At 40.6% G+C, this 23,734-nt stretch overlaps 2 protein-coding genes across 4 annotated transcripts; one reads left to right on the top strand and one right to left on the bottom strand.

Annotated features, from left to right (window-relative positions):
• Positions 1 to 364: 364 nt before the first annotated feature.
• LEPROTL1 (leptin receptor overlapping transcript like 1) lies at positions 365 to 11,078 on the bottom strand. 3 transcript variants are annotated; one of them, XM_080987042.1, is made up of 4 exons: positions 10,982 to 11,078; positions 5,244 to 5,319; positions 3,627 to 3,813; positions 365 to 3,171 (listed from the first exon to the last, which is right to left on the bottom strand). In XM_080987042.1, the coding sequence occupies exons 1-4, from the start codon at positions 11,061 to 11,063 to the stop codon at positions 3,055 to 3,057; spliced, it is 462 nt and encodes a 153-aa protein (XP_080843168.1). In that variant the 5' UTR covers positions 11,064 to 11,078; the 3' UTR covers positions 365 to 3,054. The 3 variants fall into 3 exon arrangements, with proteins under 3 accessions (XP_080843168.1, XP_080843170.1, XP_080843169.1); XM_080987044.1 differs by lacking the exon at positions 10,982 to 11,078 and adding an exon at positions 8,198 to 8,346; XM_080987043.1 differs by lacking the exon at positions 10,982 to 11,078 and adding an exon at positions 7,701 to 8,027.
• A 130-nt stretch (positions 11,079 to 11,208) lies between these two features.
• SARAF (store-operated calcium entry associated regulatory factor) lies at positions 11,209 to 22,049 on the top strand. The gene is made up of 6 exons (XM_080986966.1): positions 11,209 to 11,453; positions 13,147 to 13,325; positions 14,726 to 15,140; positions 16,364 to 16,469; positions 19,244 to 19,368; positions 20,415 to 22,049. The coding sequence occupies exons 1-6, from the start codon at positions 11,366 to 11,368 to the stop codon at positions 20,438 to 20,440; spliced, it is 939 nt and encodes a 312-aa protein (XP_080843092.1). The 5' UTR covers positions 11,209 to 11,365; the 3' UTR covers positions 20,441 to 22,049.
• The last annotated feature ends 1,685 nt before the right edge of the window (positions 22,050 to 23,734 follow it).

Raw genomic sequence — 23,734 nt, 5'->3', positions numbered from 1 at the left:
GTAGTTCATTGGACTATTTTGTACACGTTTACATCAATATCACTTTTACTTTTGCTAAATTGGGTTTCTGCAACTTGTGAATTTGTGGAGGAGACAGAATTTGGAGTGAATTTTTATTTTCTAGATGGGGAGTACACACAGCTGTGTCTATTTGCTCAGCTGATGGCACAAGTCTTAAAGAGAGCCAAGCCATAGATCTATTTGACTGTCTGAGCCAATTTCATCAGACCAACTAACGTCTATATATCAGGACTAGATAATTGGCTTGCTGCTCTCCAGGCATGAAAAACTACTTCACACGTTATAGTGAAGCTGGTTTTCTATCCTGTTATTAAGAGAAGATGCTCATTAAAAAGCCAAAACATTCTGATATTTAAATTTTTTATTGTTTTCTCATCAAAATTTCTCTTTGTAGAAGGATGGCAATGCTGCTCAGTGCATATTACATGAAGAAAGACATACCTCTCAAATGTCTAACCTGATAATAGGAGACAGCACTATGTCTAAAAATAAGCAAGATCACCACCACAATGCTGTCCACACAATTAATACACAGAAAATACACTACTATTAAATATAACAGAGTTGGCGCCCAACTGAAGAGTAGCCAGTAATTTCACAAAGAAAAGTAACAGTACAACAGGGGAGAAGAGAACTCATTTGCTATAATACATGATTGGAAGGATCACTAAATGAGTCATCTATTTGACAGCTACAACTGTTCCACTGTCAATGTAAAGAATTTCCAAAGGAATTTCAGGGATTTGAGAGCATAAATATCTGTGTCATGCAGAAGTCATGCTTCAACATCCTTGAAAGACCTGGAAAAATGTTCAGACATTTAAAACTTGGACCAGGATTCAAATAACTGGGCACAAGTACTTCACAATCACTTTGTACATGTCCCTCTTCTCCTCTTGAATCTCAGGACAAAAATGTTTTCGAAGTTACAATAGGGATGTAACCGTCAAGATCACCCCTCAGACTTAGTTTTAAATTTTAAGTCGGTATCGCATTATTTTTAAGAAACAGAACCCATTCATCGTCTATGCTTCTGTAGACTGATGCCCTGATAGCTACAATCTGTTCATCAACTCCTTTTTTTATGATGCCAGCACATGAAGGAGGACATGATGCAGCTTCCCTACCATGGCCAGAGTTCTCTCGGTAGAAAGATGCAGCAAAGAGCTTCCATTCAACTCTCTTACTTGCAGTGAGAGACCAATACATACTCACTGCCTTTATCTCTATCCAGATGCCCCTCACCCTCCCAAGATGCTGGGGAGGTGAGTGATGTCTAGATCCGTACGCAGGGGTTCACTGTGGAGCATGCATGTCTATGAACAAGTCAGGGAAAGAAAGAAGAAAGCTCCACTGAGTTGTGCCAGCAGATAGCTATATTAAGAGTGGAATGAATGTGTTCAGGTGACTATATCACTTGGCTAGACTTGGCTAGTTTGCATGACTGCACAGTGTGAGAGCACAGACAGAGACATCTGAGTATCTTACTAACGAGTCACCAGCAAAGCACCACTCCAAAAGAATTGGATCTACAAAATACAGTTATTTATGGTTAATGGAAAAGACAATTAAGAGGTATGCAACGAATATAAATATTGTATGGTACGTGTAATATACTCTAACAGAACTACAATTATGATTAACATTTATTAATGCATAAACCGGAACATTGACAGGACCACTATAAAACCTTCATAGTCAAAGATCTGCAAGGTAGCCAAGCTTTGACTGTATATCAAAACAATAATTGATCTGTCAGGTAAGTTATTACCTACAGTGAAAAGTTTCAATCTACATTTGAAAAGCCTTTTTATACCATGTATAAAATAAATTAAAAAGGGAAGCAGAAATTCTCCTTTTATACTTTGCAAACATAGTGGGTGCAATCCACTGAGTAGTTCTCCTGTACATGTCACGGTGATAATAAAAGGGAGCTGGACAAGAACACTATCATTCATTTCTACGTGGCCTGTGCAGGAGATCTTCTGGCTCAGTTGTGCCCATAATCAGTAGTTACATGGGTGTTCCTTTTACCTCCCCTTTGGTAAAACATATAAAGAGTTGACTTCATAGATTTTCAAAGTGTATAATACATATAAACAGAAAGATTTCAAAATGGGATTTTTTTAAAAGTGGATTTTAAATGTCAGACGTCTTCCACTTCCCATTGAGAAATTAGGTTTCCCCCTCCTCATTTGGAGTGTCAATAATAAAAACTTGCAAAATATTTGTACAATGAGCATAAACTTCCAAAATAATAATAAAAATCCCCTTATTAAAAGCTATCCCCATACTATTGGCATTATCACATTTTCAGCTGTCTATGGAAACAAGCAACCCATTAATCAGCTGCTAAGTGCTTCTCCCTTCAGCTCTTTACACTTCACTTCCAAAATCCCATAACCATGTTCACATTTGCTAATAAACAGCACATGCCAGCTATATCTAAGCACTTTCTATTTATTTCAAAAGGGGTTGAGTGTTGAGCACATGCTTCACTACTACTAAGTTCAATAGGACATGTGAACAATCCTATGCACACTTGCTCGGGAGTAAGCCCTATTGAACTCAGTGGGACTTACTTCAAAAAATACCTGTGCAGGATAGGGCTTCAAAAACACTTCCATATGACTGGACTGTGACCTCCGTTTGCTGCCAGTTTGGTTACACGATTGTACATTGTAGCTTAAAAATAATTCATGGTCAAAAGATCAATTTCATATTTAAACGCAGTTATGTTCTTCAAAAAAACAGAAAAAAAAGAAAAACACAGATTTAAACATCACATTTAAGCATTCTGATCCCCACATTAAAGTAAAGCATTAAACTAAAACAGCATCAACAATTAATAACATTTAAATCAAGCAAGACGTTAGAAGTTGAACGTGAAAGGAGAGGAAAAGTGACTACAGAGTATCCTACACCTAGAGTCCCTCTGTGGAAAGAGTACATTCGCTTTATTGCCCGTTCTTGCTGTTGGATGGATGGCCACTGAATGACACAAGATGCCGATAGTTCTCTTTCCAACTCTTTTCACCACTGTTGCCAGCTGAAGTCGTCGTTGCTGCCAAATACCAAGAAAAACCCTAGGATGGTAGCAAAGATGACTGTGTTTCCTGTGAGGACAAGCGCACAGGCTCCCCAACGAATCTATGGTCGAGGGGGAAAGGAGAGTTACATGGCATATAAAAAGAAGCAAGCAAACACGTACACATTATGCTACCTATTGAGTTGCAACCAACGTAATTGCTCTGTGAATGGAAGAAGCTCCTTCCGTTCACAGAGTGATTACATTGGATGCAAGCCACTTCTTACATTTATAATATTTGCTTATATGTGGAACCCATTGTTCTTAGGAGCTCGGAGGGTTCCCAGGTGGCTTCCCAAATAGATCCTGTTTAGGGCCAAATCCTATTTGTTTCAACAGTTTTATGTGCCTGATACCATAATCTGGGCTCTATATCTGCCAGATGCTCTGACAAATAATCTAGAGTCCTGCCTACAAGCTTCATACCCAACATCATTTGACCTGTTCTGTGTTTCTCACTTTTTAAACAAATAGAACACCACAGTGAAACATATGTTCAAAAGAAGGAATTACTAACCAGTAGTGCTCTGGCAAACACAATTGGGAGCCCAAATGCTGAGACAACAATGCCCGTCGTAAGAAATATGGCAAGTTCCTTGCAGGCATTACTTGTAGCATCTGTGTCTTCGACGACTCTTCTTGCTATGCAGTATGGAATTGGAGAAAGGGTGTAGAAGAACAGGACAAAGAGAGGCCAATATTCGCTAGAAGAAAAGAAAGCAAATAACATTTTACAGGTATTCTTCCTCTTGTCCTCAGAGTATCTTTAGATAAAGTCTGCCTTTACAATACACAGCAAAACACAATAAAACTGCCACACCCATATATAAGCAATGTAATAATTCATGATAATGCAAATAAAAGTCATGTGCAAAGACAGCTGGGGGAAATACAAGTCCAACAAAACATCTAACCCAAGGCTTGGTGCCCTTTGGGATAGGAGGGACCATTTTTTTTAGGGCCAGATGAGATACATGGTAAGAAAGCTTAGGCACTACCGATTTACATCAGCCCAGGTGAGTTTGATGCTCAGACCTAATATGACGGTTTTTGAAATAATCTCTTAACATTGGTATCTCCACCTTAAGGAGAACAAATTTATTAAGCATATAAGCAACTATTCAACCGGAGTAACAAAATTGATGCATTGAAGAGAGTGGAATAGAAAGTCATATGATTTGTTTCAATTTATAGTTCAGGCTGTTAAAGGTAAAGGTAAAGGTAAAGGGACCCCTGACCATTAGGTCCAGTCGTGACCGACTCTGGGGTTGCGGCGCTCATCTCGCTTTATTGGCCAAGGGAGCTGGTGTACAGCTTCTGGGTCATGTGGCCAGCATGACTAAGCCGCTTCTGGCAAACCAGAGCAGTCCACGGAAACGCCGTTTACCTTCCCGCCAGAGCGGTACCTATTTATCTACTTGCATTTTCACGTGCTTTCGAACCCAAAGCTATATTGTAGGGCAGATTGAAGCTGTGAAGTCACTCTGTTTATTGCTTTTAGGACTCTTCAGAAGAATAAACTTTTTGGATTGCAACCTGAGAGGCTTTCTATCTCCAAGTCTATTCACGATTCCGAGATAAGTCAATGTGGTGCTCCTCAGATATTGTTGGACTCCAACTCCCATAAACTCCAGCTAGTACGGCAAAAAGGCAGAAATAATGGGATAGTCCAGCAGCGCCGGGAGGTCAAATTGGCTAACCCTGAACTATCCAATATGGATTATAATGAACAGAGCACCTTTGTAGTTGCAAATTACAACTAGAATTTCATCACATAGCTAGAGTCTATGCTCAGTTGGCAGATGTTGGGAAGGGCTATGGCAGAAGACCCTGGTTTCAATCTCTGGCATTGACAGACAGGTCTGGAAGACAGTCTGAAACGCTAAAGAGTCTGCTGTTAATGCTGATGTTACTGACTTTGCAGACTAATTGTCTGATTTGACATAAGACCATAGCTTGTTTCTTTTTCTCACTCAAAAGTATCAACAAAGGGGTGCTAGTGATTTGCCAGAATTGGTGTTGGTTTTGTTTGCTTATTTAAACCCAATAGCTACGAAGTAAGAAAAGAGAGTTAGAAATTAAAAAGGAAACTAAGACAACAGTAAACAAGAATATGCTTTTGAAAATGCATTACTTGTACTGCGGAAGGGCACAACCAAGCATCAGGAACATTAGTCCAACAGCTCCCCCAAAGGACAGGCTAATCAAAGCTGTAAAGACAGACATAAAACTGTATCAGTCCTCCAAAATATTTGATCAGTTTTTCCCCTCTACTAACAAGAACTGCGGGCAGAAGGGAGACCAGAGTACTGCTTCTATTCCTCTCATCAATAGCCTTCTCATTCAGTCACTTTGAATATACCATACAATAGCAAAGATGCAACTCCAGCTTGGGAAAAATGTAAGAGGGGGGCAATACAAAATAGTGTAGACAGCCCCCTTTCCAAAAATTACATCTATATAAGCTGTGAACTGCTTTGACAGCTCCTGGTAGAACGTTCTTTATGAAAATAATACAAGTAATGCATTATGTGAGATGAAAAACAGTTATATTTACACTTTATAAATTTGATGCTGATAATTGGGGATCTCATGACTGTTCTGTTGTATTTAAGTACTGCTGGTGAGAACCCAATTTTATGCTGGGTTGCTGCTGATTTCACGGAAAGGAAGGACATCAGTAAATAAATTACTAAATGATATTGACTTAACTGTTAAGACTGCAAAAGTGTTAGCATTTATATAGCCTTTTATGACTGTTCATAGCACTTCGCAAAAATTACATCTGTCATTCCTACAACATCTCTGTAAGGTAGATGAATATTATTTTCTCCATACTTCAGACTGGGACTGACACGGAGACAAAGTAGCTTACCTAAGTATACCCAGCAAGTTCAAGACAAAAGCAAAATCCTATGTACTTACATAAGATGAAGTCTCATTTTTGAACTCAAAAAGGCTTACTTTTGTGTTAATTTATATAAGTTTGTGTATTAAGGTATCAGCACTTCCCTGTTGTCTGGCCCAGTAAAGGTAAAGGTAAAGGGACCCCTGACCATTAGGTCCAGTCGTGACTGATTCTGGGGTTGCGGCGCTCATCTCGCTTTATTGGTCGAGGGAGCCGGCGTACGGGTCATGTGGCCATCGCCCAGCCCTTCCCGGCTAGCTTTTATAAGCCAGGATGGGCAAGGATCAAGGAGACAGGTGGCTGGTTTCACTCATCCAAGCAGCCTGTCCACATCCTCGGAGGTAACAGATTGGAATTGATCCCATGCAATTTGACTAGACAGGACTCTAGCACTCTCCCGCCCCGGCCCTGCTCCCACGGTGGCGTCTACCTCTTCCCACAGCACCACCCGCGTCCCTTCTGCCCCAGTATCACTGACCAAATCAGTGACATTTCTCATAAAGCCACTCCACTTTCTTTTATTCTTGCTTGCAATGTACCAAATCTCCTTCCTATTTACCAAACTTAGCCCAGCCTCCCTCCAAGTATGTATGCATATTGCTATTTAAAGGTGTAAGATTAGCATTGTGAACCACTTCAAGATGAGAGACAAATAAGAAATGTGTCAAATAAACAGTTATTTAGATGCACAGGAGCCTCATCTTCCTCCTTTGCATCTGGTAACTTTTACTGTAGACTCAATAGGTTGCAAGATCAAGTTTACTGGAATGGATTCAGTGCTTCTCAAACCAGCTGTTGTTGTATACAACTCCTATCATCCCTAGCTATCACCTCTAGCTAGCAGGTCCGGGATGATGGGAGTTGTAGCCCAACCACAGCTAGGAGTCTGAGAAACATTGGCAAACCTATGTGTGTTACTTAATCAGAAAATTCTTCCAAGCTAAATGGTACTGAATTCCAGAAGAAGCTGCATAGTCTAACGCAACAAAACCATCAAAAAGTCATTTCCCTCCTCAGACTAACCAATTCATTGTGACAGGATCTTTAGTGGGAGAGACCAGGTTCATCGTTTATGCTGCAATAAATGTGTAGCTGCAATCTTACATGCACTTATTTGGCAGCCCCACTGCACTCAGCGGGGCGTTGCGTCTGCCTGGAAAGGCACAGGATCACAATGTTTATTGCATTTTAAGGTACCACAAAGCTTGGCTGATAGAGTTTAGCCATGCCCATTCCCACGAGTGTGCATCGGGTTGCGGTCCAAAGGTTTGCAGAGCCCAGGATTTCATTTTGCATGACAACTGGGATACCTTCGGAGAGCTGACAAGAAGGGCAATACAGTGGTACCTCGGGTTAAGTACTTAATTTGTTCTGGAGGTCCGTTCTTAACCTGAAGCACCACTTTAGCTAATGGAGCCTCCTGTTGCTGCTGCGCCGCCGGAGCCCAATTTCTGTTCTTATCATGAAGCAAAGTTCTTAACCTGAAGCACTATTTCTGGGTTAGCAGAGTCTGTAACCTGAAGCGTATGTAACCCGAGGTACCACTGTAACAATAATAATAATTTTGTGGTTTTTTATATTGCACTTTTATGTTGTGAACATACGCATGAGAAGGGCGGTATACAAATTTAATAATTAACAGTAACATTAAGATGTCATCCCTTCCCTGTTCTTCCCCAGTACCTGGCTCTGGGGGAAGTGGGGGGGGGGTACTATCTCTGCACATGCTCTGGAGCTGCATCTCCTACACCCGCTAACTTCGAGTTAAAACTCCTGTGAGACGGGCCTTGCTTCCGGCAACAACACTGGGCTCGCCTTGCGACCCGGCCCATGCCTAGGGATGTCGGAAACGGACGTGAGGGGTGGGGAGCGCCAACCCCACACAGGCCTCCAAATGTGGGTCCAGGTATTGGGGGCAGCAGAGAAAGAGACAAACGAGACACTCTCTCCGTTTGCGCGCTTTTCTAGCCAAACGGCGCATCCTCACAGGCGGGGAAGGCGCACGTTGCCATGGAAACAACGCGGTCCCTCTTCTCCCCCCCCCCCCGCCATAAGACGTCACCGCCAGGGCTGAGGGGCGACGTCCTTTCCCGGGCCTGGCACGGAAGACCCCCCTCCCGCCCCGCCTTGCTCCCAGGCCCTTTCCATGCCACCCCTCAGAACCGCCACAGCGGCGCTACCTTTGATGCCGGCCATGATGCTGCTGTTATTGTCGCGCACAGGCCGCTCCCAGCCAACCACAGAGCGGGAGGAAGACGGCCAGACAGAACCCGGAAGTGAGCGCTCTTTCGGGCCAGAGGAGGACTTCGGGCGGGCAGAAACCGGATGGCACCGCAGACTTAAAAATGGGTAGATGGACACGCAGGGCGCAACTTGCAGGTTCTGTAGGGCGTTTCGCCTGCTCCATCCTCCAGGGCGGAAATAAGACACGTCTATAGGAACAGGGATTTTAGGGCAAGATGGGATCGGACGGCACCTTGGCTCATCCAACGGAAGCCAGAATGAAAGAGAGAAGGGGAAGGGACTTTTGATTGCAAATCTAAACCAGCTTCAGCAGTCACTCTCTCCCAAATACAGCCCCATCCACCTTGTAATATAGAGATAAGAGAATTGAAGTTGTTGTTGTTTAGTCGTTTAGTCGTGTCCGACTCTTCGTGACCCCATGGACCAGAGCAGGCCAGGCACTTCTGTCTTCCACTGCCTCCCGCAGTTTGGTCAAACTCATGCTGGTAGCTTCGGGAACACTGTCCAACCATCTCGTCCTCTGTCGTCCCCTTCTCCTTGTGCCCTCCATCTTTCCCAACATCAGGGTCTTTTCCAGGGAGTCTTCTCTTCTCATGAGGTGGCCAAAATCTTGGAGCCTCAGCTTCAGGATCTGTCCTTCCAGTCAGCACTCAGGGCTGATTTCCTTCAGAATGGATAGGTTTGATCTTCTTGCAGTCCGTGGGACTCTCAAGAGTCTCCTCCAGCACCATAATTCAAAAGCATCAATTCTTCGGCGATCAGTCTTCTTTATGGTCCAGCTCTCACTTCCATACATCGCTACTGGGAAAACCATAGCTTTAACTATACGGACCTTTGTTGGCAAGTACAGCAGCGTTAATTTTCACGTAAAATAAGAACTGAGCTGGAAACAGCGTGAACTCCTGTCTTTGCAGCTGCCTTTTGTTGGTGGTGGTGTTTGGAGGGGGGGCTTTGTGCCCAATAATACCTACTACACTTTAATATTCTAGATTCGTCTATTGCGTAGGCAGCCTTCACTTTTTCCTGGGGTAATTTTTTTTAAAATGGCTTCGGCCATGAATATGGAAGACCCCCCGCCGACAATAAAATACTGTATGTTACTCGCCTGCTTATATTATTATTTCTTTGATTGAATGTACTTGGAGGTGGGCAACCCTTGAACCTCATGGGAAATACTGTTCTGTCATGTATGATTTAGTTGAGATCCTGCATTGCAGGGGTTGGACTAGATGACCCTCAGGATCCCTTCCAACTCTACAGCTTTATGATTTGAAAGGTAGAGATGATGCGGAGGGATCTCATAAGAGCAGGGAATGATGCAGTCCTGCTGAGACACCAAAAGGGAATGGAATTCATGCAACCTTTTGTCCTGCCTCCTTTTTATACCTTTTCCCTCCAACCTCATTATTTCCCTTCATCACCATTCAGCATGCTCATAGGCTGGTTCTTCTTACTAATTTGATAGTTTAAGCAGGTTTCTGTGAGACCAAGTTAAAATTGTTTGTGTAACACAACTTTGCCATTTCATAATTGTGTGTGCAACAAGATGCAAATGATAAAATCATTTAAATTGTACTAGTGTCTGAGCTTATTTTTGGAAACCACACCATGATTCAAGGTAAATGATCAATCCACCAAGTCCAGAAGGCATACAGAGATTCCCTGGCCTAGGATATTCACAACAGCTCTCAACAAATATATGTGTATAATTATTGTGGGTTTTTGTTTAAGGTGGCGTTGTGTATGCTCTATAAAGCAATTGGAAGGCATAGCGTGTTGTAAATCTGCACAGATTAATTAATACAATTGAATGTGTGTGGGAGTGGGGAATAAAAGGTCAAATATCCATGGCACTGGAAAAATCATTTTGTTGCAATTACTTAATATAAAGGAGCCAACACCTTTTACTATAATTTTCAAGTAAATGTCGAAGGGAGAGGGTGGTGCTGTGCTCTAAACCACTGAACCTTTTGGACTTGCTGATCAGAAGGTCAGCGGTTCAAATCCGCATGATGGGGTGACGGTCCCAGCTCCTGCCAACCTAGCAGTTCGAAAGCACAGCAGTGCAAGTAGATAAGTAGGTATCGCTGTGGCAGGAAGGTAAACGGCGTTTCCGTGCACTCTAGTTTCCGTCACGGTGTCCCATTGCGCCAGAAGCAGTTCAGTCATGCTGGCCGCATGACCTGGAAAGCTGTCTGTGGAGAAACGTGAGATGAGTGCCACACCCCATAGTCACCTTTGACTGGACTTAACCGTCCAGGGGTCCTTTACCTTTTACTATAATGTCACTACCCATAGATCAAGCTGCTGCTAAAAGGTCAGGTTCTTTTTAAAAAGCCTCCACTGTTCGCAACCTTAACTGAATTGCACAGCTGAGTAATAGATTGCATCATATATGTCTGTTGTGCTTCCTTCATGGATTTGTGCAAGTATAGCCCTGCCTACAACAGCTCAAGCCACATTGTGCTGAATGTGTGTAAGGTGCCACAAGACTCCAGCTTGCTTGCCAGCAAACAGCCACAATCCATTAATCCATTATTACTGGGGAACTTTTCCCGTGTTCGGTCCCCTGTTCCTCAAACTTGGGTCGCCGGCTGTCGATGGACTACAACACCCATCACCCGTGACGATTGGTCCTCTTAGAAAGGGCTCATGGGAGTTGTAGTCCAACAACAGTTGGGGGCCCTGTAAGCTGCCTTTGTTTATTGACACTGACTCACCGGAAGAGACAATACACTCTAATGTACACCCAGCACAAGCCCATTGGTTCCCGACTGCTGCTTGCTTTGCCCCGCCTCCCATGGCCAGCAGAGCCAATGAGAGGAGAGGAGCTTCTCCAGCCAGCGAATAGAATTGCCGGGCGACGGGCGGAATGGCCAATCATCCCATCGCCTTGTCGAATGACCCTCCAGTCGCGAAAGGCGGGCGACAAAATCCCGCCCTCCCTCCGACTGCGAGGCGGTTAAAACACCGTTGCGCCGTCGAGAAGGTTCGATCCTTGAAGAAGGCAGCAGCCGCGAGCCGGCGAGGGAACCAATCAGAGACGCGGAGAGCGCCGTCGCCACAACCGCTGAGAGAGAAGACTCGTTGGCGGACGCGCCGCGATGGTGGCGCCGCTGAGGCTGCCGCTGCTCCTGCCGCTGTTGGTGGTGCTGACGGGGAGCGGGCAGGCGTGGGGCTGGGCCCAGCAGGGTAAGGCCAGGCCGGAGCGGCGGGCGGGTGGGGAAGGGCCGCAGTATCCTGTCAGAGGCTACTGTCGTCAGTCGTGACAGGGAAATGGGGCCTCCAGGTTCAAGAGCAGTTTACCTCAGAAACGCCTTCGGTGCGGGAGGGCGGCTCTCTCGGCGCCCTGCTTGCTTGGGAGCTTCCTGGTTTGACAGGCAGAAGTGGGACCGGCCACGCCGAAGGTGTCTCTTCTTGGCATGTCGGGGCGTCCAAAGGTGACATCCCTTTCCGCCTAAGCGGGCATTTATAATTTGAATTTGATGCCTGAGCTTGGTCGTTTCCCACTTGCCTCTACATCCCCTTTTCCCTCCTGTGACTGGCGGTGGGTGTGGTTGTAAGCCTGAGGCATGGGCCTTCTTAACAAATGCATTGGATTGCAGAGGGCTGGGACCAGATGCCGTTTTACAATGTGTTGAATTAGGGGGTTGTTTGCGTTTTATTTTTATTATGTATTTTATGTTTTTATATTGCAGTTTTATCTTGTGAAATATTTGGGTCCTGTAGGTATGGGGCAGTATACAAATTTAGTAGTAGTAGTAGTAGTAGTAGTAAATGGCCCACAGAACCCCTTCAACTCAACAGTACTGTGATTCTATGAATTAATGAATTAATAAATGAAAGATGCAGGCTCCAAGGCAGTTTGTCTCTGAATATGACTGGGGTTTTTGGGGTGTGGGTGGGAGAGAGAAATAAACAGGAGAGCAGTTGTCTTTTTGTAAGAGTTCCAGAATCATCTGACTGGTCACTAAGTGAATATTTGGTGTGATCCAACAAGTGTCTTTTCATATTCTCAGTAATCGTGGTGACAACATGGAAACCTTCCTATTCAGCAGCAGTATCTGCATACTAATCACTAGTCAGGCCAGGGGGAAGCTGTAGCCTTCAAAGGCATCTTATGAATAAGTTAGTGGGCTAATTGAACCTCAATGTAACAGCTCAGTCCTGTGAATTTCATGGACTTTGGAATTCAGATCCAATGTGCTGCAGTTCGGTGGGCTTTATTTGCATGTAATTGTAGATAGGATTGTAAATTAAATGGGACCTCCATGTCCAAACACTATATATATTTGATTATTATTATGCTGGGCAAATAGAAAATAAGAGACATACAGTATCTTGCTTACTGAGATTTCAGAAGCACCTGGCTGAAAGATATTGGAAACAAAATACTTGACAATATGGAACAGCCTTTCTCAAACTTGGTTCCCCAGATGTTGTTGGACTACAACTCCCATCACCCCTAGTTACCAGGACAAGTGGTCCAGGATGATGGGTGTTGGTAGTCCGACAACAATTGGGGACCCAAGTTTAAGAAAGGCAGATATGGGGTATTGGCCTGATCCAACAAGGCAGTGCTTTCCTGTCCTCCAGTAATTATGCATCAGCATATATGTAGAGCATAAGAAAAGAAAATCCTTTTTTCTGTGCTTAGTTTTCAGACACTAGAGAGCTTTGTAATATTATTTGTTAACTCAGTATTTGGGATTGTCAGAGACAGCTGGGAAATATTGGGAAAATGGTAACAGGAATTATTCTACTGAGAAGTTATCTGTTGGCTTTTAGTGATTATCCTGGATTTTTTTTAAAAAACAGAAAAGTCTGCATTCCTATTTTTGTCTAGTGTTTCTCAATCTATTTTTGTACTCACACATTCTTCCAGATAAAATTTTGTTGCGAGAAATCCAAGCCCTGACACTCTACCCAGGCAGGTTTACAAATTATCGACGGACATCTCCAGTTCCCCAGTTGCATTGTACGGGTGGCTCAGCTGGATGTGCAGCGTACACACCAGAGGTCGTCCAGTGTTACAACAAAGGCTGGGATGGCTACGATGTACAGGTATAGTTACTTGGGAATCTGTATAAATTAATTAATCCTGGTGTTGGGGTGAGAAAATGCTGTATGTTCCCTTGATAAGGCATACAAAGGAATATTCCCTTGATAGGGCAAAATGGCCAGGACTTAGGGAGGATGAGCCATTGATGCTTCCATTTGCAGCCAGATGTAGGAGGTAAAAAACAGATTGAGAGAAGCTAGCTCCTCTACAAAGTGGGTCCATATTACTTTCAAGAGAAATTTGGAGACCCAATCAATGTTCCGGTGCTATTAAAGAGTACTTCTGTTTGACAGTCTTCCCCAAGCCACTTTGTGAATCCTGTTAAGTGGGTAAAGACATGTTTCCCTCATTAATGGGACTCTGAAAATACCAGCTTTTAGAAAAGCTGAATTGTAATAAAAATTCCCTGAACAAGATTGTTGACCAACCTGCTTCCTCAGTCACAAGAATGAATTAGTAGAATATTTTGCGGTCTTCAACAACAAGTAGACTGACGATTCTGATCTGAATGTTTTATGAGTAAACTCCATAAGGATAATTCTTTATTGCATTGCATTCTTTAAAGTAATTATATTTTTAATCCTGGAAGATTGAACTCATTAGGCCAAAAATACAGTAGTTACTGCATATAATAAAGTCAGGTACTGTTTTTGTTTTCTTTTTTTGTAATTGGACAATGCATTGTGCCAAGTCATTAGGAAATAGAGACGTACTGTAGTTCCTTACCAAAGGGATGTGACTTCTAAAGGGCATATTCATTTCTGGCTTACTTTTTTTTATCTCAGACAGGGAAGAAGCTGACACAGAATGTTTGAGAGCCATGCTACTTCACTCTGACACTCCCTCTGCCAACTTTTGTTTAAAACTTTAAACGTTAAAAATAATAAAAATGACATGCTGTTTTAATCTTTTGAGGATATATGCATCCTATTAAATTTAAAAATCCCTAGGGATAAACAAAAAGTACTATATATATGTAGTCAAACAGTTGGCGTTGACTGTTACAGAACTCAGAGAATACATGTTTAAAGTCTTATTACAAGGAATGTGGTCCAAATTTATTAATTATTTAGTGTTACTTTCTTGTGAAATTCCTTTTGAGAACTTGTTCCCAATCTGCAGGAAATAGAAATGCTGTGTGTGTTACACTGTTTTTAAATAACATTATTGGTGAGATCCATGGTCATGTGAGCAGAAGTCCTCTCATATGACAGGACTTCTCCTTCTCTCTCTGTATGCTCAGTCAGATCTCCGTAAGGTCATCTAGCATACATTTAAGGGGCAGGGAGGGAGAGTCCACGGATATCTAGTCCACCTGTGGACAGACACAATTTGGTATCTGTAGTTAATTTTATTCTACTTAAAAGGAAGCAAAAATAACAAATGATGTTTCCTTTTTCAGTGGGAGTGTAAAGCACACATGGATATTTCATATCGCTTTGGAAAAATCGAAGTAAGCTGTGAAGGCTACGATTACCCGGATGACCCTTACATATTAAAAGGATCGTGTGGCTTGGAGTACACATTAGAATTAACCAAGGAAGGACAGCAGAAAGCGAATTCCTTTGGTGGGAGTTACTATTCCACAACATCTCATGATTCATTAGGCTCAGGTGCTGGAGTGATCCTCTTAATATTATTTGTGGGCCTTGTTTACGGCGTCTACAAGCTATTCCTCTGTGATAACCGGCCACAACATGGTTTCTCTCACGGTGATGGTTATCCAGGAACCTATGGGCAGGATAATCAAAGTCCCCCTCCACCAGGATTTAAATCAGACTTCACACCTCCTCCAGGATTTAAATCAGACTTCACAGGTAAAGTTCTCTCTTGTATATGACAATAGGAACACAGGCATTGAGAGATCTTGTCCAAAGCTGGACAGTAAGTAGTACTACATTGTAGAATTTTGTTCATTTCTTGTTCTCAGTCCTCACTCAGGTCTGTAAAAGACATTATTATATTCTGTAGAACTTCATTCTTATGAGAGTTCCTTCTACTCTTGATTTGACATTTTATTCTAAACCAAAAGGGTGGGAAACAGTAATCCCATGAGAGGGTAAGAGGATATGAAATAGAGTATGCCACTCATGTGGGCCTGAGCTCTCATCTTCTACCAGTGCAATGCAGAAGGAGATCAGCATGGATGCTTCATTGCTTGTAGGTGTGGCTTGCTTTCTGTAGATAATCTTTTCTATACCCTCTTAATTACTACCTCTATATTTATAACTATTTGTGGCAAGATGTAATGCTGGTAGTGACGCAGGTATATTATGTTGTCACAGTACTGTCTTTCAAATCTCAAGTCAATGATATGGAGTAGAGTAATCTCAGAAGGTCAAAGAATGATTAAGAATGACTCCATTGCATCTTGGAAATAATAAACACAAGGTTTTATTAGCAGATCCTGAGTCAATAAAAAGAAGGCATCAAACAAACTGGAAAACTTGTTGGTAGTACCTGTTCTGCTAATATTGCAGGTCCCATTGTACTACAGTAGTAGTAGTAGTAGTGATAGTAATACCCTGTCCACCTGGCTGGGTTGCCCCAAAACATCAAACATTAAAAGCAGCTTATTAGGAAGTAACCCCCAGCGGCATCTCCAGATCTACTTTTAAATAAACATATTTGAGATCAGGCTGTTAGGAATTTAAAAGACCCTTCAGTTTCTAGCAGTGGGGACCTAGTGTTGGCTGACATAGCAGTGTTATTGTTGTTTTTTTAATTTGGAGTCTCTTGTTAACTGTAGCATCATAATGATTTGCATGTATGAATTGACATCAGATGAATTGCCTTCATATTACCCATATTACCCATTGTGAATCTGGAATCATTACGTAACGGTATTTATGAGTGTGCATGTGTGAACTGTTAGTGTACTTCCCCTTCATTCCTTCAGAGTTTTTAAGCAGGCCTTGATTCAACGTCTGAAATCATTCGAGAGCATGCCTTGATCTTGAGTGACATTCCAAAGCAAATAGCACTGCTTCTGTTTCAAAGATTGTTTAATCTAAATCTATATAATTTTATTTGGATTAAGGTGATGCTGGTGGCTCGTATTCTGGTTCAAATTCAAACTCAGGGCCAGGATTTTGGACTGGGTTAGGTGCTGGAGGGCTACTGGGATACCTGGCAGGCAACCAAAGGTAAGCTCTAAGACTATCTACCTTGTTTTCTCTTGGCAACAATAATTTCTGGGCCTGGTGGGTGATATATTTACATAAAATGTGTGAGAGGTGAAAGGAATGGCATTCCCAAGGACAAGAAACCAAAGTGAGAGATTGTCTTCTACATGCAACATCCAATAATTTATCTATTCAATTTTTAAAGTTTTGATTAACCATTCTTTAATTAGGGGAATAACTGGAATTTTCTGATGTATAGCTAAAACAATCATAGCTGCAATCAGTATATTCAAAATCAATCACGAGCCCTAACATCTATAGTAAAATTAATCCCTAACGTAAGGCCAAAAACTTCCAGAATCTGTTCTCATTCAATTTGGAATATATATCTTCCACAGATGCATAAAATCTGCAGGATTTAGATCGCATTTCCAGCATTTGATGTGATATGATTTGTAATATTTGTAATATTTTATTAAGCATGCTACAGTTTCAAAAGGAAAAAATGCTTTAAAGTTATGAGAAATATTTATCTTGTACTAGAAGTGATCTCTGTTCATAGTGATCCAGCCTGTAGTCACTTGGAGACTTTATTATAGTAGCCATGAAGGAGTTAAGTTGTGTGCAAAGTATTCTTCAGGGCCACAGTCTGGAAACTCGATTGGCCACCAGAGAATACAGAAATCGGCTATTCTTGATACAATGCTCTTTTAATTAGGCTCCTTGCTTTGCAGTTGCATAACATTGCATCATTCAGTGAAGAAATTCCTGCTACCCTGTTTATAGTAAAGCAGCAGCTTCAAGAGAACTGAGGTGTTAAATGGTGGTCTTTGCTTTCAAATAACAGAAAATTTCAAATACTAAGAATTCTTAAATTGTGTTTTGCTTGTTGCATATTATCTTTTGTTTTGGGGAGTTCTAAAAAACAAAAAGGAGAGGGGTACATTTGAAAATAAATATAAAATAATTCAAAGGTCAAGTTACTATAAATCGTATTTAAGCTGGTCTTCCTTCTTTCTAACATAAGCGTCTAATATTTTTCTTGCATTCCTGTGGCCTGCCTATTCCAATATACAACTACTGTACAGTAATGTTTCTTCAGTTTCGTTTGTTATGAACTAGCTACTTTCCATTACCAGATCCAGGTATAATTCTGTTAATTACCGGTACTTATTTGATCTCCAGCTCCTCTTAGCTCATCTTACATTCCAGGTTATTCCTTCCCAGACTCTGGTTTCTTTGGCTCCTTTTGCTTATCAAGCCTCCCTTTTCTCTCCATTTCCCTTTGTGCTTTCCCCCACATAATTGTTTTGTAGTATAGTTGATTAACTGCTGCTTCAAAAGGAATGAAATTTTAGTAACAGCTTATCAGTGCTCAGTTATCAGTGTAAAATACAGCCAAGATCCCAGCCCATGTAAATCAGAGGAAAAAGGAAGTTGATGACAACTCAGTAACCATATTAAGTCTCTTCCTTTAAAAAAAGAAAAAAAGGCTTAAGATTCTTATTTAAGTGAGTTTGCAACAATTTGTTTTGGCATTTTCCTGCAATGTTTAATTATTTTTAGTATTTGCCAAGAACTCACTGAGCACAGTCTTCTAATCTGCTTTTGTACAGACACTTTATTTCTTAGGTTCTTAGGTACAGTAATACTATTATTTACACTGGCTGTGTGACCTTGGTTTTGCACTGAATCTAAAAGACTTTTGAGTATTTGATGCTGTTTATATCTCTGCAACCTATTGTGGTGGTTCTGCCTTGATTAACATGTTAAGAGACTAGATAAAATCCCAAAGCTACTCATGGGAATTACTGTCTTCTGGCAAGATTAACCCTGTTCTGTGCAGGCAACAGGTTCCTCTAAGCTGAAGCTAAGTTTGTTTCTTTGGACAGTTTTTATTAAGAGTTACATTGGTGGATTTAGGGGTGTTCATCAACTTCCTGTGTTTGAAAATTAACAATAAATTGCTCAGTACCATCCTTGGCAATCTTGTTCTTTGTTAAATTGAAGTGCATTATTTTAATGGAACCATAGGAAAGTTTACTTGTAATTTGTTACTGTTAGGAACTAGAAAGCTGCTTTATATGTCAGACCTACCTCTGTATTCTCAACACTGACTGGTAGCATATCTCTAGGGTTTGAGGCAGGGTTCTCTCCCAGCCCTACCTCAGGATGCTGGATATAGAATCTGTCACTGTGCTATGGCTCTTTCCAGAATTACTGAATATCCACTTGCATATATGAATGTGTTTTTCCTATAGTGACCTTTTTAAAAGAAAGGGGTGGTTTCTGGGTTCACAGTGCCTTTGTTGTTGGTGAGGAGTTTCACATTATATGACCTTCCACTTTAAAAAAACCAGACTCCTTATAGACTTTTTGCCTGAAAAAGAACATGAACATGTGATATCTGGGTTTAAGGATTGAAGAAAATACTGGTTTATAGAAAGTGTAATTGTAGGGTGTTACCTTAGAGTGAATCTTTGGAATAATTTTCTATATATAGCTAACAGACAAAGAATCAGCAGTTCTTTTTTCTTTTATTAATTTTGGATTGTTTTTATTTAGATTAGTTTTGTTTTTGCTTTTTTGATACAAAGGTTCGTATCAAACATCCAATATCTTTTTAATTTTCTTTCAAACTTGAATAAAATCTATAGGGGGAAAATATTTTTACCTCCCCACTTCTATACTAGCTTATCTGTTTCTTTAAACATTTATATTACTACTGCTATTGCATGTGGTGGGGAAATGACATTTGTCACTAAAATAGTTTAATCGATTTCTCCCCACCACAGGTCATCTACGTATAACCGATATTCACCTTACCATAATACGTGGGCTGGTCCAACTGCTCCACCTCCTACATTTGGTGCTTCAAACAGCTCTTCAACATCTTATTCAGGGACAAAGTCCACCTCAGGTAAGTTATAAGCCATGTTATCTTTATTTTCCTGGTGAACCTCAGGGGCGGTGACTTTAATCACTTCATTGCAGTCCAGAGAAATTGATTGCATTTAATTCCTGTTTAATTTTAATTTTGTTTTTTCATGATATTTTTATTTTATTTGCATTATTACATTCAGTTACACATTTTAACATTCTTAGCAATACATGCCAAATTATTGTTTTCAATACTATATGTGTAAATCTCTATGTTTATATATTTTCCTTATTCCTATCTGTGACTTCCCTCCACCACTTTACAGGTTCTTTTGTTTTTGTTTCTTTTTGTATTGTGTTGTGTATATTGCTTCTGTTTCCCCCATAAGACGTCTGTCAATATTTTAGCTTTACAAAATTTAGTCAATGCATATAAATAAATTTGTTTTGGAACGATGTTTTGTCATATATTCTTCCACACATTCCCATTCTGTAATGTAATTCCTGTTTAAATCTTTGGGGGTAGATAAGTGACAAGTCATCTGCCTCACTTTTCATAGGATTTAGGCTTAGTTTTCACCAAGCTGATAAACCTGTATGGACTGTACAACATAATGTAGGAGAAGGCACACATAATTTAGTTCTCTCCCATATTACTGCCTCGCATCTGGCATATAGAAAATTTGTATATTAAAATATGCGAGTAGAACTGCTTTCCACCTATTTTCAAATGGTCTTGTCTTACGTGTACAATATTTACTCAAATGGAGTTCTATTAAACATTGTAATAGATGAGAGAGGATACACCCACACACCACACAACACATTTGTAGTAATGTTTAATTGTTTATTGGTGGTGGTTGTTAAATATTTATTTATTTATTTCTTCCTTGCCTTTTTCTCTGACAGTGACTTAAGGCCACTTACAGATAAAATAAGAACAGTTGAAAACAAAGGGTGGAGTGGGGAATAATTTAAAAACAAGTAAACATTAATAGAATTTATGTATATAATATAAAATGATTTCTTCAATCTGTTCTCAAAAGTATTACCCATTGACTGATCATCTTTCTCTTTCTCTCTTAGGTTTTGGAGGCACAAAAAGGAGATAAAGTTCCTGATCTGCTTGAGTGTGTGAATAAAAACAACTTTCCAGCAATTCTTTAAAATTCTTTCCAACAATTTTGAAACCTGTTTTAGGCTTGGCTTTGTAAAAGTTCATCTTTGGATTCAGTTACACATATGTGTATTCGAGTTTGAACTTTAATATATAGTTTTAGATTTCGGGAGTTGTTTTGGATAATTGCTTAGAATAGAAAAACAAGAAGCGGACACAAATTCTGTCTGAAACCATTAAGTCCCATTGAAAACAATGGTACATTTCTGAGTAAACCATAATTTACAATGGGCAACATTTTTTAAAAAAACAAAAAACAAAACAAAAATAAAGAGCATGAAGAAATACTATTACAGCAGGTTGAAAGCAGCATGAAGGCGAATCTTCTAATTAAACTTGTTCCAAAATGTTGCTAAAAATACCCATTTCCCCATAAACCATAATCATAGTAACTATTGTACCAAATTTTCTCTATCCATTCAGATATAGTGAGAGATATGCTTTCCCCCCTCCCCAATTTTTAGCTGTTATAATCTTAGTAGCAGTTACAGTATAAGGTTAAACTCTATTTCTTGATCATTTTACGGAAAAACATCTTTTAGATTTGTTCCTTCCAAATAAAAGGATTCTGTAGTGGGACAAAAAGTTCTTCTTAGTGGCAGAAGCATCTGTACTTCTTGATGAGCTTGTAACAGAACCCTCCATCAGTCAACCTTGAAACAAGGGACAGATTTCAAAGTAGCCCCCACTGTAGGGGGGGGGAGGATAGAGAAGGGTGGGTGGGTGGGAGAGAAGGACCTTTGTGGATAGTTACCTTTATGCCTGATAAGTAAAAAACGGAAGTGAAAGTTTGAGAATTCCAGTTTGCTTTCTGGGGATAATAACATGGAAATAACAATGGGGATAATAACTAGGAAATGGCATATCTACATCTTTGAAAAAACTGCTTTAACTTGTTTTTATTTGGTTTTGGGGTGAAAGCACAAGAATAGACATGCATGGGGTTTTAAAAGTAAGTCAGTCTTATTTGGTTTGCATTCAACTTAGTCATAGTTTGAGTAGACCCATTGAAATCAGTGGATTCAATTGGCTACAACCCATTGAGTTCAGTGGAGCTTGTTTCCAGGTATACATATAATTGTAGACCTTGACCCTAACCAGTTCTGGTCATAGGCCACTAGTACATAGAATCACAGAACTGTAGAGTTGGAAGGGTCCCAAGGGTCATCTAGCCCAACCCCCTGCAATGCAAGAATCACATTAGTTGTACACAGTAATATATCATCAAATGACATATCCAGCCAATTCACCTAGATGAGCACCATAATGTGGATTTCATCAACATCTGGTCCTTGTCCTACCCACATGATGCTGACATAAAGCCCTACACTAGGACTAGACAACAGAACGAAAGAACAATTGCCCTACTCCCTTTTCCCCTCAACTGCAAGATGTCTATGACAAAAATGTATTTCACTAAAGGCAAACGAACTGTGAAAAAGACTTATGAATGCAAAGTGGAGACGATAGGTGTACCTTTCCCTGTTTTTCTGTTTGTTTTGTAACAAAAAAAAACTTTAATAAAAACTAGTTTTAAAAAATCAGGTCCTTGTGCAGAATAGAACTTCCCTGTAAGTTGCTTCCCTTGCTGCATCAGAGGGCTATCTTTTCATATGATAGAATTTGGGTGCGATAATAGACTTTGTACATGTGTTCACTGATATCTTTCTTCATGCCCTTCATTCTGCTGAATATAATTATATTGTTACTAGTTCCTTGTACACAACCTTTTACTCTTACTGAGAGTACAGTTGTGACTGTTGTCTTGGTTCTCCTTCCACTCCTGTGAGGGGGAGAAAAACCCAAAATGTTTGCATTGTAAAAAATCTTCATACTTTGGATTTAAGACTGTGTCAAAGTAACTGATTTCTTCATTTAATAACTCCTTTAACACTAGAGACAATGGCTAATGGAATAGGTATATGAAATCATAAGAACTGGATTAATTTAATTGAAAAATTCAGTGTCCTGCATTAAATTGACAGCCATTCTTTAAAAAAACACTACTTTATAGATTTGATAGTTGTGATCTTCTGGATGGTTGTTTATAAACTGCTTTCCTATGTGGAAAAGAATAATGTATTATTGAATGGAGATAGTGGAACTGGCTTGGTTTGCACATAATGTTAAGCCAAAGGTTGGCTTAGTGTGAATGAACAAACATGCAGGTACACAGCAAAAAATGCAGCCGATTTGCTTCTCCCCTGGTCCTGCTGTTGCTGTACTACCCAGAACTGAGACATGGTTGGGTTTAGCATTACTGATGATCTAGTCCACTCTGCATTTTTTCCATTGATCAGACATCTAACAGATTTAACAGTAAAGAGAATGGGTTTGGAACTCTGCGTCTGTATTGTTGCCTTTTATTCAGCAGTTTCCATGCTCTCTTTTTGCTGTATGTTTAACTCAGTAAATAAGCACAGTTGACAAATAATAAGCAGCAAATGTTGAAATAAAATGCAGAACTAATGTTAATATGTGCAAAGCTAAAACTGAGTAAAGGAAATAATTATTTTTTCACTACAGAATTTTGAACATGTGGGGAGAAGGGCCTGGAGCTTTATTGAGGAAGCCCGGCCCTCATAGGCTCTCCTTTTGCTTCTGTCCTGTGTATCTTCACATACTCATGGGGTCCAGACTGGTGGTTACTGACATGGAATGAGACCTTGGGGTTTTAGCAGATACCTCTGTTAAGATATTGACCCAGGGTGTGGCAGATATGCAAAAGGTGAATTCCATACTAGGGTTCATTAGGAAAGGGATTGAAAACTACCACTATTCTAATGTCTCAGCTGCAAGAAATCATGTCTTTCCCCTATCGGTCTCTACAGCTGGTGCTGTAACTCTCCAACAGTTTGACTTCTCCCCAGAAGGTGCACTCTTCCATTATCTCATGAGACAGATGGATGCCTACCAAACACAATTCTATGAGACCATACTCGAATTACCTTTTACAGTTCTGGTCTGTCTGCATGAAAGACAACTTCACAGATATATTCGTATTTACCATGATGAGGCCATTGAAGTTTCTCTTTGCAGTGGCTATGATTTACCTTAGTATCAAAATAGCTGCATTGTTCTACAGTTAGCATTTGAGCTCCTTTGGAAGGGGTGATATAAATTGAATATAAATAGCACTAAGAGTGATGAGAGTTCACTCGCATTATTTCTAACATATAGAAAAGAGGAAGAGAATGCAAGGACTGCCTTCTTTCTCCACTTCTTCCTT

Source organism: Podarcis pityusensis (assembly GCF_964106645.2).
Source record: "Podarcis pityusensis genome assembly, chromosome: 17".
In the NCBI taxonomy this organism is placed as follows: Eukaryota; Metazoa; Chordata; class Lepidosauria; order Squamata; family Lacertidae; genus Podarcis; species Podarcis pityusensis.
The sequence above is the reverse complement of the archived record's forward strand: the minus strand, read 5'-3'. Positions and strand labels throughout refer to the sequence as shown.